Source organism: Schistocerca nitens, chromosome 1, assembly GCF_023898315.1.
Source record: "Schistocerca nitens isolate TAMUIC-IGC-003100 chromosome 1, iqSchNite1.1, whole genome shotgun sequence".
Lineage (NCBI taxonomy): Eukaryota > Metazoa > Arthropoda > Insecta > Orthoptera > Acrididae > Schistocerca > Schistocerca nitens.
In genome coordinates this window covers 752,875,764-752,890,719 of record NC_064614.1, presented here as the reverse complement: position 1 = coordinate 752,890,719, position 14,956 = coordinate 752,875,764, and the positions used below count along the sequence as shown (strand labels likewise).

General features: G+C 37.7%; 1 protein-coding gene across 2 annotated transcripts in view; it reads left to right on the top strand.

Moving 5' to 3' along the window:
* The window catches only part of LOC126260758 (WD repeat-containing protein 35), a 208,913-nt gene that overhangs the window by 132,326 nt on the left and 61,631 nt on the right, over positions 1-14,956 (top strand). For both annotated transcript variants that reach the window (XM_049958106.1, XM_049958100.1), the window contains exons 15-18: positions 3,190-3,393; positions 4,750-4,893; positions 4,998-5,193; positions 5,279-5,491. In XM_049958106.1, the coding sequence (XP_049814063.1) occupies positions 3,190-3,393; positions 4,750-4,893; positions 4,998-5,193; positions 5,279-5,491 (757 nt within the window). The remainder of the gene's footprint in view (positions 1-3,189; positions 3,394-4,749; positions 4,894-4,997; positions 5,194-5,278; positions 5,492-14,956) is intronic.

Below are 14,956 nucleotides of genomic sequence, written 5' to 3'. Positions count from 1 at the left end.
TCCTGAGTTCAAGTCTTGGTCTAGCACACACTTTTAATCTGCCAGGAAGTCTCACTGACCTCATATTTGAGAGGATGGTGCTCTGTTTGGTCATCCTGATTTAGGCTTTCTGTGGTTTTTCTGAACAATTTCAGGTAAATGCTGGTATGGTTCCTTCATTAAGGCCAAGGCCAACCACCTACATGTACATAAATACTCCCCAGGAGGGTACATCATACCAATTATTATCAGTTTTCTTCCATATTTCATTTATGTTTTGAGCAAGGGAAAAAGGACTGTCCATAAGCCTCTGTACATGCCCTGCTCTCTCTCTTACATAATTCTCATTATTCCTGGATGTAATGTAATAATATTATGAAAAAGAAAGTTGCTACTCATCGTAAAGCAGAGCTTTTAAGTCGCAGATAGGTGCAACAAGAAGACTGTCACAAATAAAGCTTTCGGCTGTTAAGGCCATCGTCAACAATAAATGTACACATACACAAACACACACACAAAAAGCACGCACGCAACTCACACATGAGTTTTTTTGTGTGTGTGTGTGTGTGTGTGTGTGTGTGTGTGTGTGTGTGTGTGTGTGTGTGTGTCTACGTCTATTGTTGATGAAGGCCTTAATGGCCGAAAGCTTTATTTGTGGCATTCTTTTTGTTGTGCCTATCTGCAACTCAGCATCTCTGCTATATGGTGAGTAGCAACTTTCCTTTTCATAATATTGTCTCATTATTCCTACATTAGATATATGATAATGGCAGCAGAATAGTCTACATTCTTTTCCAAATACATGTTCCCTAAATTCACCCACAAAGTTTCACAAGAAGTATGTTGCCTTTCTGCCAGGGATTCTCATTTAAGTTCCCCAAGTACTTCTGTTAGACTTTTGTATGTGTTATATTGACCTGATATGATCCTGGTAATCCATCTCTGAATTCATTGTCAACAGGATATTAAACTCTAAGCTTCCTTCCTTCTGAATTAGTTCAATATCTGTTGTCATGCCTACTTGGTAAGGACTCCCAAACACTGGGACAATACTTCAGAAATGGTCACACTAGAATCATGATAGTGATTTACTAATTATATGTGATCATATCACTTCTTGTATTACCCCTGAATATTTATATAACATGACATGCTCAAGATGTTCACCAATAATATTGTAATCAGATACTATCTGGTTCATTCTCTTTGCTAAAGATGTTACCTGACATTTATCTTCATGTGTATTCTCTTGGAATTTGAAGATTAAACCTTGACAAAATTAGTATAACTTCTACCAAGGACGTTGTGCAGCATTTCCCTGACACTATCATGCCGACTAAACAAATCTTTGAAGAACCACACATCTCATCCCCAAAGTCTCTCAATCCTTCCACCAACTCAACCTATCCTATCAGCCTAGGACACGTTCCATATTGCTGAACAGTATTCAGTAATCTGTCTTTATGAGTGATCTTATTCATAGGAAGAAATACACTTTATTGTTATTTGTCCAATGAATCTCAGTTTTACATCTGCCTTCGTTCCAATGAGATTTGTACTGAATGAGGGTGTGAAATGGCTAAGACACTGGAATCACTTTCAGTAGGATTGACATTCAAATACTCTTCTGGCTGTCAGGAGTTAGACTTTCCATGTTTTTCTCCAAATTACTTGAAGCAAATGAAGGGATGGCTCCTTTGAAAAGACATGGCCAATTTCTTTCCTCATCCCTGTACATCATTAGTATCCCATCTCTAGTGAGCTTGTAGTCAATGACACTTTACACACTAATCTTCATACCATTCTTCCGCACTGCAAGGACTGCTGTCATGAGTGAATACATTTTGTCAGAACTCCACCAACAGACTAAAGGCCACCTACCTCCTCACACATAAAACTGTAGACATAAAAACACATATCTGTATATTCTATGCATATGTGTCTTTGATTGCATTATGTTGACAAATCATGTATCATTGTGAGACTATCTATGGATGAATAAATAAATTAAAAAGTATCTCTGGAAGCACTGATCACATAATATTGTGGAACTATTGAATTATATAGCTAGTGATTACTCAGAAAAGTTTTACAGGAGGACGAACACTGACTTGTAGATGAACTCACAAGAGATAGTTTGCATAGAAGCTACCAGTATTCTGTTTGAGGCTGCCATTACTAAGTTGCAGCATGTACATGTATTGGGATAAAATGAAAATTTTATTCAGTATCTTGTGCAGCTAAAGATGTTACTTCTGGAAAGAACATCGCATTTCTCTTTCTGGAAAACATTAGCATATTGTGGACCACTTTATGAACATCACTTTATTTTTCAAAGGTGAATGCTGTGAGAGACACACGTGTATATTTACATGACATATTATAGACGAGAGTGATCTGGAGGAAGAAGAAATGTAATATTTGATTAACTTCAGTGCAGAATATTAGAATTTCAAATGTTCCGTGGATACTGAAATATCTGAAGACAGGTGGAGATACACTGAACTGAGACTTAATACATATTTAGTGATGCAAAACAAAGAGAGAATAAAAGAATACAACAAATGACTTTTAATGAGAGCCACATCAGTGCTGCAGTTGAATTGGTTTTAACAACTGAAAAGATGTCAGTGCCAACTCCTGTTTTGTGGATTTACACGACACATCACAAGCCAATGACTGTGAATTAAAGAGAAAATGCAAGACAAATGAGTGATCAAATCTATGGGTGAGGGTGAAAATCTGTTAGTGTTAAGAGACTAAATGATATGGAAGGGGAAGGAAAGAAAAGCAGAACTGCTAGAAAATGTGGGATGTGGGAAATAAGTGAGAGAGTAGTAGGGCTTTGGGAGTTCTGCAGTGTTTCAACTGATTATAGTGAATGCTCTTTCTCAAATTTACAAGCGAAGACTTGTATAAGGTGTAAGAGAGCTAGCCCCCCCTCCCCCCCCCCCCACACTCTCTCTCTCTCTCTCTCTCTCTCTCTCCCCCCCCTCTCCCCCTCCCCCTCTCTCTTCATTCATGCACTTTCCATTTCTCTTGTGACAAAGGAAACATTGCATAATTGCATACCATTTACATCACTCATCTGTGCTTGTTTTATAGTGAGGAGGGTGTATGTAGTAGGAAGCAGATGTGTTTTTATTTATTTTCTGGTTTTTATTATTACTGTTATTTGTATACTACACTGAAATATGATTTTACTTTCAGGCGTCTTCTGGCAGAGGCTGCTGTCCAGCAGCTTGACTTGTCCACCGCAGAAGCTGCATTTGTTCGATGCAGTGATTATCCTGGAATTCAGTTTGTTAAAAGACTGCAGAATATACAAAATGATACGTTAAAGAAAGCTGAAGTCGCAGCATATTTCCAGAATTTTAATGATGCTGAGAAGTATTATCTTGAAGTGGATCGTAGGTATTATAATCTTTGAATAGTTCTCACTCATTAAATACACTTTTTTTATCTGTTCTCAAAAAAAAAAAAAATCATGTGCTAGCAGTTTGAAATTTGTAGAAAACTTAAATTAAAGCAGTACATGTTTGTGCTAAAAGCTATGTAACAATGGCTACAGCTTTTAAATAGTCACCAAAACAAGTAATGGTTTTATCTGTTTTTCCTTTTTACCAACTTATGTTCCTGACTGATAAATTTATTTGTTTATATAGTATGTATTATGTAATTATATGGATATCTGGAATATTTTATGTATTAAAGGAATGAGCTGTAGTGAACACTTCTGAATCTAAATTTCCTTTGGGAATTTAAGGAAATATGATACAGTAGTATCTCTGTGGAGTTTGGCAGGTGAGGGATTAGATGAAGAGAAAGTCACAAATGATAATATACAAACAAAGAGGAAACAACACCCTGATTATTAATGAATATTTATAGAGAAGGTAATCACGTGGACAGATTGCAAATATCACCACAAATGAGGAAACCGTACACATGCACATATGATTAATCGGTCATGAGTGGCTACTCTCTCTCTCTCTCTCTCTCTCTCTCTCTCTCTCTCTCTCTCTCTCCCTCTCTCTCTCAATGTGTGTGTGTGGGGGGGGGGGGGGAGGGGGGGGCACACACTCGTGCGGTACATTGGGGGGGGGGGGGGGGGAGGTGGAAGTCGTGCACATGTGGCATGTGATCACTAACGTGTGCAGAAGGGTGTGTGTATGTGAAGCTAGTTAAACCTCTGTGCTGATACATGTTTATCTACCGTGATCAATCAGCTATAGATAAGTGGTTGCCATTCCTGATCTTTATCTACTGACTCAGCAGAGGGTTACAATATAATATTTTTGGCAGTGTGGAATCCTCCTGAAATGGTATAAGGAAGTCACATTGTTGCCATATAAATTTCTGTAAACTCACTCAATATAAATTACATTCACACATAAATAAGGAACAGCAATTTTACAACAAAGTTAGTTATGTTTACGAGGTAGATTAGGATAGGCTCATAATCATTTCAATGTAGGATGGCTTAGTCGATGCATGAAGTAAATGATAGTGTCAAGAGATTCTATGTTGGAATAGAATCAGTCTTTTAACATAAATACACGAGAGTATATGTATAATCTGCAATGATTTGATTATTCTGTCATAGAAGTCCTGCAATTGATCCATAAGTTAGAGCTGATAGAATTTTTTTATAAATAAATTCTGTAGTAATATTTAACTGTACACATATTTAGAATTTTTAGAATTTCCTGCTGGTACATGTAACAATATATTTCTGTCTGTAAAGTAATTTTGTATAATTTATTTTAGAGACCTAGCGATATCCCTTCGTGAGAAACTTGGTGACTGGTTTAGAGTAGTGCAGCTAATGAAAATGGGTGCTGGTGGCTCGGATGTTCAGATGGAACAGGCATGGAATTCAATTGGCAACTACTTTGCAGATAGACAGAATTGGTATGTTATTACACACTAAACAAAATGATAATATACGTTTGCTGTTTCAGATCGTTGTATTACTTTTTTATTTATTTTAACGATTGGTCTGATACAATTTGAAGGGAAGGTGCCAGGGAATACTATGAAAAAGGTCGCAATCAAGAACGTTTGGTCCACTGTTATTACATGCTAGAAGATTATGCTGCTCTAGAATCATGTGTTGCAAATCTCCCTGACAAACATTCACTCCTGCCTGTTATTGGTGAAATGTTTGCATCAGTAGGGATGTGTGCACAAGCTGTCATGGCATACACTAAGGTAGCAAAATTTACTATTAGTTCATTCAAAATATTATATGATGGTTGTTTACCTACTCATTAAATGTTGTTTTTGTTTGTTGCAGTATGGTCAAATAAAACCAGCAGTTGATGCATGTGTTGGCTTAAATCAGTGGGACCAAGCAGTTGAATTAGCCAAACAGTATAAACTCCCAGAAATAAATGATTTACTTTCCAAATACGCTAGCCATTTGCTGGCTAAGAATAAACTACTCGAAGCTGTAGAACTCTATCGCAAGGCAAACCACTTCTTGGACGCAGCAAAACTGCTTTTCCAGGTGCGCACTCTTACCAAGTAATAATCAAATTTCTTATGTTACAGTGCAACAATGCCATTATTTACAAGTATGAATATACCATTAGAAAGTTCTAGAGAGCTTGATTGTAGTGACATGTAGGCTTGAGTTTCATCATTATTACAAAGAAAGTGATTTATGGAATGTTATGTGGATCGCAACTCTGCAACTTCTTTAATAAGAATGCAATGAAACCAGAGTTAAGGCTTTCATAATGTCAGAGCTTGCGGTTACTGAAGTACTGGAAATTATTCAAGCATTTGAAGTAACATTGTAAACACAAAAAGCCTCTGATGACAAAGTGAAACTAGCAAACATTTTTGCTAATCAGTGTTGTGATCAGCATTCATTGGTTGACAGTATTTTGTCATCATTTTCCTCCAACTCACTGTTGCATTACAGTAAAGTGATATTGCAGAGTAAAGTAAATAGAAAAGTAGCTAGCAGACGTACCTCTGTAATACCTTTAAAAGCTCCAGAAAATGAATATGTAATGTAACATTGGCTCTGATGGCATATTTGAAAGCAGAGAAAGACCACTTCAACACAGCATTTTTGCAAATAATGCCCATAGTTGTAAGTCTCATAAATCTTGCTGTACTTGCTGTAACAGACATAGTAAGTATTGTTGCCCTCATTAAGCGAAATATGTTATGCCTGCCAGAACAAAGAATATCTGGTATAGTGTGAATAATGGGGAGCACATGACTTCACTGTGAAATACTGCATTGCTTCACAGTATAGAGATGGGGTCCATAGTAATAACCGAAATTCCAAAAAGAAAGTTAATTATCATACTGTTGGCCAGTACCATTGAGTTGAAGCTCCAGCTTGACAGAGGACCTTAACTTGTCATGACGACATTGGTTCACTGCCACTTGACAGGATGGAGTGGCAAGTGGTTAATTAAGGCCAAAAAGGAAATACACTGAGAGGCTAGCTGACAGAACAAGTTGCATGTCAAATGTACTTATAAAAGTATAATTTTTAATAGTGAACTGATTGGTAGCTTCTAAAATATTCAGTCTTGATGCATTTTCCTTATAAGTTTTAAGTCAGATAACAGATGACTTTGTGTGTGTGTGTGTGTGTGTGTGATATAATTACAAGTTAACAGTTTATGGTATTTTTTTCTTTTACTTGTATGTGAAACCTCCCTTATTGCCAAATTTCAAGATTCTAGGCCATTGGGAAGTATCCTACAGATTTTGATGAGTGATTGACCTTTCTCATTTTGAGATTCTACATCTACATGGATATTCTGCAAATCACATTTAAGTGCCTGCAGAGGGATTACTGAAGGTGTGATCTGTTTCACTTGCTAAAAGATAGTCTACGGCCTAGATCGCATAAAATATTTCTTTATTTAAGACAACCGGTTTCAGCAGACTTTGTTGTCACTTTCTTTAGAATGTGCCCATCTCATGTAAACATCCACTTGACATCTTGGCGTAGAGTCCAACACAAAATGAACACATTTTACAACAAAAAGATTTTTATGACCTGAAGATGACAGCAAAGTCTGTCAGAACCAATTGTCTTAAATAAAGAAATATTTTATGTGGTCTAGGCTGTTGAATGTTTTTTCATGAGTTTCCAAGTATTGATATAAATGGCAGTATCTTTTGATTGAATTGACTTAGAAGCTTACATTTGTTACAAGCCAAGGAACTGTAGCCCTTAGTATGTGGCATAAATTTCAACTTCATTTGTATATCCGTTCCTGAGCAAAATGGTCATAACAGACGGATCGACAGACAAACAATTGATAACCAATAACAATTTTTTTTTTCATGTGCTATAATTACAAATTCACAATAGTCAGATTGTTCCCTTTTACTTTTACTGTTAAACCTTGCTTCTTGCCAAATTTCATAATTCCAGGTCAATGGGAAGCACATATAGCTTTGATGAGTGAGTTTTCTAGTATCAAAATATGTGACATAAATGGCCATATGTTTTGACTGCAGTGAGTTAGAAGCTTACGTATGTCAATCTATTCCTGAGGAAAAGAGGTTTCATGCGATATAACTACAAACTCACAATCTACCAGAATTTTCTTTTTGTTATACTGTGAAACCGTGCTCCTTACCAAATTTCATGGTTCTAGGTAAACAGAAAGTGCCCTATAGGTTTCGATGAGTGTGTTTTCTAGTACCAAAATACATTGCGTTAATGGCCATATCTTTTGATTGCATTGACTTAGGCACTTCAGTTTTTTACACGGGCAAGGGACCAAGACCTTAGAATGTGACATAAATTTCAACTTGAAGCAAATACCCACTCCTGAGAAAAAGGGTTGTTAACAATCACACTGACAGACAGACAACAAAGTGGTCCTATAAGGGTTCTCCTTTTTACCAACTGAGGCACAGAATCCAAAAAGGAACTAGAATCTTTAAGAGGCCTTTGAGTGATCTCTACTACATTGTTTGTAGTTTCTGGCCACTCCAGATGGTTGTCATAAAAAAGCCAAACAGTTTGGTGGGCCTTTGCAGCAACTTCAAGTCCCTGGTCACTGCTCAGTAAAATATAGACATACGAGATGCTATCCAAAATTTTCGGGACTGGTGCTGCCATCTGTTGGAAACTGTACCTTTGGACTAATGGTCTCTATTATCCTCGAAGTAGTTCCCATCCGCACGTACACACCTGTCAAACTTTTTCTGGAAGTCCTGTTCTTTGAGGGTGATTATCACTGCTAGCGATGCTTCTTGAATCCTCTCGAACCAATGGCCTTTCAACTTGAGTTTCAGTTTTGGGAATGGCACGAAGTCACAAGTTGTCAAATCTGGCAAGTATGGTGGGTGGGGGACAACCGCCATGTTGTTTTTTGCCAAAAAGTTCCTGGTGAGCAAGGACGTGTGATAGGGCGCATTGTCATGATGCAGTCGCCAGTACCCTTGACACCAAAGTTCAGGCCGTCGTCGCTGCACGTTTTCACGGATCCTTCGCAAAACGTCACAGTAGTATGCGGAATTCATTGTTTCGTTGGGTGGGACAAATTCTTTGTGCACAATTCCCTTGGTAGCAAAGAAAATTATGATCATGCTCTTCACTTTGCTCTTCACCTGTCTCACTTTTTTGGGTCTTGGAGAGCCTGGGCTCTCTTCCACTGGGACAATTTTTGCTTTGTCTCTGGGTCATTCTCTGTCCCCCAAACACTTTTTTGGTGGTCCTGTTGTCTACATAGCAGCTTATGCATAAGACATTGGACAAGTCAAGTTATAAATATACAGGCTGAAAGTCATTTCAAGGCATACATATTTGAGGTTACAATAATATACTTTACACATAAGTGTTTATATAACACATTTCATAAATTTAAATATTCTTCAATGGAGTAAAAGCAGTGATGCTGTAAATATGACTTTAGAGATTTTCTGTGATAGCTTTTATGTTTTCAGGAAGTTTGTTATAAAGCTTAACTCCCACGTGAAAAGTACCTTTTTGGCACAGTGCTGTGCTGATTTGAGTCATATATAAGTTTCTGTTTTGTCTGGTAAAGTGATCATGAATATCACAGTTTTTTTGCAGTCTCCAGTCCTTACCTATCACTTTTAATTTAAAGAACAAAAGGGTTTCCATAATGTATACACATGGTAATGGAGGAATACCAGATTTCTTAGGTAATGGAAGAATACCAGATTTCTTAAACAGGGGTTTACAAGAGTCTCTAGGCTTGCACCCAAACAAGATTCTAATGGCCCTTTTTTGTTGTTTAAAAGTGCTATTAGCTGTTTTAGAGTTTCCCCAGAAGGTGACCCCATATCTAAGATGAGAATGAAAGTACGCATGATATGCATTCAATACTGTTTTCTCACTACAGCATGATTTTAATGAACAAAGAAGGTAACATGTTTTGCTCAGTTCTGCATTTAGATATTCAATATGCTTATTCCATCTGATGTTACTCTGCAGCCAAAGTTCTAAGAATTTGGTTTCAGTATTGTTACCAACTGGTTCATCATTGATAGAGACTGATGGGATAAACATGTCCTTGTTAGGAACTTTGTGGAATTTTAGAGCAATGGTTTTCTTACTGTTTATTACAAGCTGATTACTTTGTGCCCAGCTGCTAAGTTGTTTTGTGACCGCGTTTACTGGTTTACTGTCTGCTGTAACTGTTCATTGTCATCTCCTTTTAGTAGAATCGTGGTGTCATCTGCAAATATGATTGTTTTGTGTGCATCAACATTTAAGCTTAGATCATTTATGTACAGAAGAAACAGAAGGGGGGCCCATTACTGATCCTTGGGGTACACCACATTTAATTTGTTTATAGTCAGATAAGTGATTAGATACAGTTTTTAGTTCAATATTTGTGTGCTTGATGAACACTGCCTGCTTACGATTAGTCAGGAAGGAACTGATCCACTTGTTAGACAGACCTCGAATACCATTATCTTTCAAGCTTTGATAGCGGAATTTTATGGTCCACCATGTCAAAAGCTTTTGACAAGTCAATAAATACTCCTATTGTTTCCTGTTTTTTGTCCATCAGGTTTAGGATGGAATTGATGCACTCATTGTTGAATCATTGCAAGGGTCTCCGTAGCACTTTTCCCAAGTTTCGCACAGAATTTGATACACACGCACTGTTCTGTTCGCGGATCCATCATAAAATTGCCACACACCAAACACAGAGTATTATGGAAATCACTGTGGACATGCAACACGTCCTCCCAGCTGAAAGCGACTCTGCACACTGACTGATAAGATATGCAGCTCTCGCCACCTATCGGTGCAAAGATCTACTACTCCTACTTTCCAGATGGCAGCACCAGTCCCGAAAATTTTGGATTCCACCTCGTATATGCTATTCTTTGTTTGGAATAACTGTTAACAAATTTAGCCAGAGATCAGTTCTTTTCAGAAGTATACCTAGTGCATACATATTTACAATTGCCTGTGTATGTGGAAAAACAGCACATCTTAGTGTTAGACATTCCGTCTGACGTGTGTAAATATTGAGTACAGAAAATTTAGAAAACATGGCAGAACATGCAGTTGCAAAAAAGTACATTACAATCCAAAAGACCCTCAAGGAACTGCAGTCATTCAAGTATAAAATAAATTATATGCTCAGTTTCTGCCTAAGGTGGCTTGAATTTCATATCATTTGGACCAGTTATATATGAATGGTGTCAGATTTATACATTCAGAGGCATGTGAGAAGGAGTTAACACAATTAAAGAAGTGTGTCAGATCTCTGCCCTACCTTGCAAAATTTTTGCCTGGCAAAGATCTTGTATTAAACAGCAGAGGGAGCATCACTATAAAGTGTAAGTTCAGTTTTTTCCCATGAAAATGCAAATGGCACTGGTCAGCCTATTATTTTTATGTCTAAAGACTATCAGCACCTCAGTTAAATTACTCTTGGGTGAAAAAAAGAGATCCTAGTATAGTGAGTGATTGAGAAATCAAGAAGTTTCATATATTTCAGTACAGCATGCAATTTCATCTAATAATAGACTATAAACTGCTGATAATGTGTTCAATCTTTGGTGAAAGGTGTTGGACAGAACTGCACTGTGGCTGCAGTGTGCTGTTTATTCCTGAGAAGCTACATTTACAATTAAAGTTGCTTGAAACGAATCACATGGGACTAAAATAATTTTCAAAATTGGACAAGTTTACAGATTACATAAAACACGCTAGGCTTCATAAAATTTGTCAAGTACCATGCACAAAAGTATAAATTTGTAGTCAGGCACTTATTTACCAACCTTTAATTCTGTACAGTAGATGTTCACTTAATGTATAATGTACAATAAAATGCTGAACTATTTCACTAATTGATACACAATATATCATGCCTGTCTTTTTACCTTTGAATTAGTGTATTGTTGTACATACATATTATTTCTGTGTTTATTTGTTTTACATTTCACTTTTTTATCACATGAAACAGGGAAATGTGTTTGAATTTCCTGTACAAAATTATTTTTTCTACACAATTTTTTGCATTATGCAATAGTTCCAACAGCTTGGGAGAATTTGTGCATGCTGAAAATTGGATAACATCGTTTATGTGTGCAGTACCTTCTTCATATAGCTGAGAAGTTGAGTTGCAGATAGGCACAACAAAAAGACTGGCAGAAAGTGAACTTTCGGCCAGCAAAGCCTTCATCAGTAATAGACAACATACACACATAAACTAAACAATGGAAAATCCAGGATGGAATGTAACAATATTAGAGAAGGAAAGTTGCTACTCACCACATAGCGGAGATGCTGAGTCGCGATAGGCACAACAAAAAGATTCACACAATTATAGCTTTTGGCCATTAAGGCCTTTGTCAGCAATAGACACATATACACACCCACGCACACGCATGAACCCACCCACCCACCCACCCACCCACCACACACACACACACACACACACACACACACACACACACACACACACACACACACACACACACACACACAAATGCAAGTTTATACTAGTAACTTCTTTGTTCACAAATGACCAATGACCAATTTGGAAGGTCATGCCTAAATGGCACATCACCTAAAACCATTTTGACACAATGCAAGGTAGTTTGTTTCTTGATGTGTTTATTAGATCTTGGCTATTTTTCTAGGCCATATCTTTGTCCCTGTTGCAATTACCACAACATTAGAAGTGCATGTCAGCTGTGTTAGCTGTTGCACATAACAGGCTGCAATTGCATTTGCAGAACTGCAATCACTACAGTTTCATACAGCATCCTCAAATGACAATAGCCATCAAATTTGCAAGTATCAAAAGTTGAAGAATAAGTTGTCATGACACAAAGTAGGTAGTCCAAAACATTATCAATGAAACACCAAAGACAAAGCAGGGCTTATCTTCAGTACTGATGTGGAGCAATGTGTGAAGCTTTATACAGTAATCGGTAAACTATTGAGTTTGCTAATTAGTGTATGTCAGTCACTCTCCATGATCTTTTTCTCTGTCTTCAGCAGAAAAGAGAAACACAGTGGTGGAGTTCGCTGCAGGAGGTAGTAACTATAATGTAATATCTATAAGTACTTTGATATAGAGGGTATAATAAATCTAACAGCTATTAACTACAAGTGGGTGAAATGGAACCTAATCATTATAGGTCTATCAGACATCCCTGTGGTAGCGCAGATATTTTCTTTGAAAATCTAAATGACCTGCTTGCTGATATAGACAGTAAACACTGAAAAAAAATGGCTAAGTTAACATCATACTAACAGGAGATATAAACATAACATGGACTTGCTATCTACTTACTCCAGTTCAAAAAAAAGAAAAAAACTAATACTAATACTACATCAGTTTAATTTAACTTTCCTGATAAATTAACCCATTAGAGAGGTTAATAGCAGCAAATCGTCCATCAACAACTTTAAAACTAACATGACTCACTTTAAATACAATGCATCGGTTCAGAAGCTTGCCATTTCTAACCACCATGCTGTTCAGGTACTGATTTAAACTGAAAATATGACATTACCAGTTTATGACTACAAAAAAGTATAAACAAATAACTGGATAACTCATTAAGTGAAGACAACGAGAGAAACAGTTAGATTTTTCCAGTGTGCAATGATGAAGAATGGCAATAATCGTAGACTAAAGGTAGAATTTAAAAACTATGTCATGATTATTATACAGATCTGCTATTAGAAAGTAGAAGTAAGTACAGTATCCAGTCACATTAATGTGACCACATGTCAAAAGTCTGAATAACCACCTTTTGTAACATTTGCAGAGTCAGTGAGGTTCTGAACAGTACTGACAGGGATATGGAGCCATGCCAACTCCAGTGCTGTGGCCAGCTGTAGTAGATCTCTTTGTTTAGGATCCATTGCATGAACAGCCCATTTGAGGTGGTCTCACAGATTCTCTATTGGGTTAAACCCAATCCTGGGAATTTAGTGGTCAGGGGAATATGCTAAACTCACCGTGGTGCTCTTTGAACCACACATGTACATTGCCAGCTGTGTGCCACTTTTATTGTCTTGCTGGTAAATGTCATCATGTCAAGGAAAAACAAACTGCATGTAGGGACACGGTCCCCAGGGGTAGATGCAGACTTGTGTTGATCCATTGCGCCTTCAGAAATGATGAGGTCACACAGGGAATGCCATGAAAACATTTCACAGACCACAACGCTCCCTTGTCTGACAATTGGGGCAGGATGTTTGCTTTCAGATGTTTCATGCTGTACATGCCAATGGCCACTGTCCAATGGAGCATAAAACATGATTTATCTAAAAAGGGCACCTGTCGTCACTCAGTGAATGCACAGTTTGCGATTTTGGCATGCAAATTTCAGCCTTCGTCACCAATGAACAGCAGTCAGCTTGAGTGCATGAACCAGGCATCTGCTGTGGAGGCCCATAAGCAGCAACATTCGCCGAATAGTTGTTGAGGAGTCACTGTTGGTAGCCTTTTCGCTCGTGTGGGTGATCAGTTGCTCAACATTTGCATGTCTGTTTGCCCCTACACATCTCCGCAGCCAACTTTCACACCTGTCATATATGGCCCATGGTTCGCCACTATTGCCTGGGGACTGATTTTTGATATTGCATATACTTTAACCATGGTGGCACACAAACAGTTTACAAACTTAGCCATTTTGGAAATGCTTCCAGCCTTGACCCGAAAGCTAATAATCATGCCCTTTTTGGTGTCAGATAAATCGCTCTGTTGCCACACGTCAACAATTAGTGCACTTTTTCTATATCCCCTCAGAAATGCTTTTGTTGCCTCCACTGCTAGTGCTGACACCTGCTGTCTATGAGTGTTTATTGTGCATTGACACTGGGCATAGGTGGTGGTCATATTAGTATGACTGGACCATGTATGTAGCCATGATGTTAAGAAACTCAAGTAACACTGCCATAGCTGTTTGGAAAGTTGTAAGTAGCTTTGTAGATTGTAAGAACAAATCAGCTAGTGATCTTACCATCAACTATAAAGGCAGTTCATTTCAGTTACCACTATCTGATACCAGAAGCTTGTGACAAGTACTTTTCTTCTGTTGGAAAATGCCAGAGTCACCTCTTAAGCCATCACCAGTGTAGATATAAGAAAATTCCGGTTTTAAAAAAAAAGCATATACTTGGCCACAACTAACAGTAAGGAGATAAAATGGTCAGTCTGATCACTAAAAATTTCAAAACCAGCAGCCATTGATGGGTTGTCTATCAGCACATGAAAAAAAGCACAGAGACAACATGCCTGATTCCATGGTCACAGCAGTAGATAATTGTATCAACTAGTTTAGCGAACAATCTAAAAATAGCACAAGTAACCCTACTTTACAAGAAGGGTGGTAAATCTAAAATTGAGAACTATCAATGAAGTAATGCGTGCACACTTGAAAGCCGCACACATTAGCAGTGTGTTGTCATCTGTGAGAGATCAATACTGTAAACTTCCGATACACCCCGCCACGGACAAGTGCTTATTTAAACCTT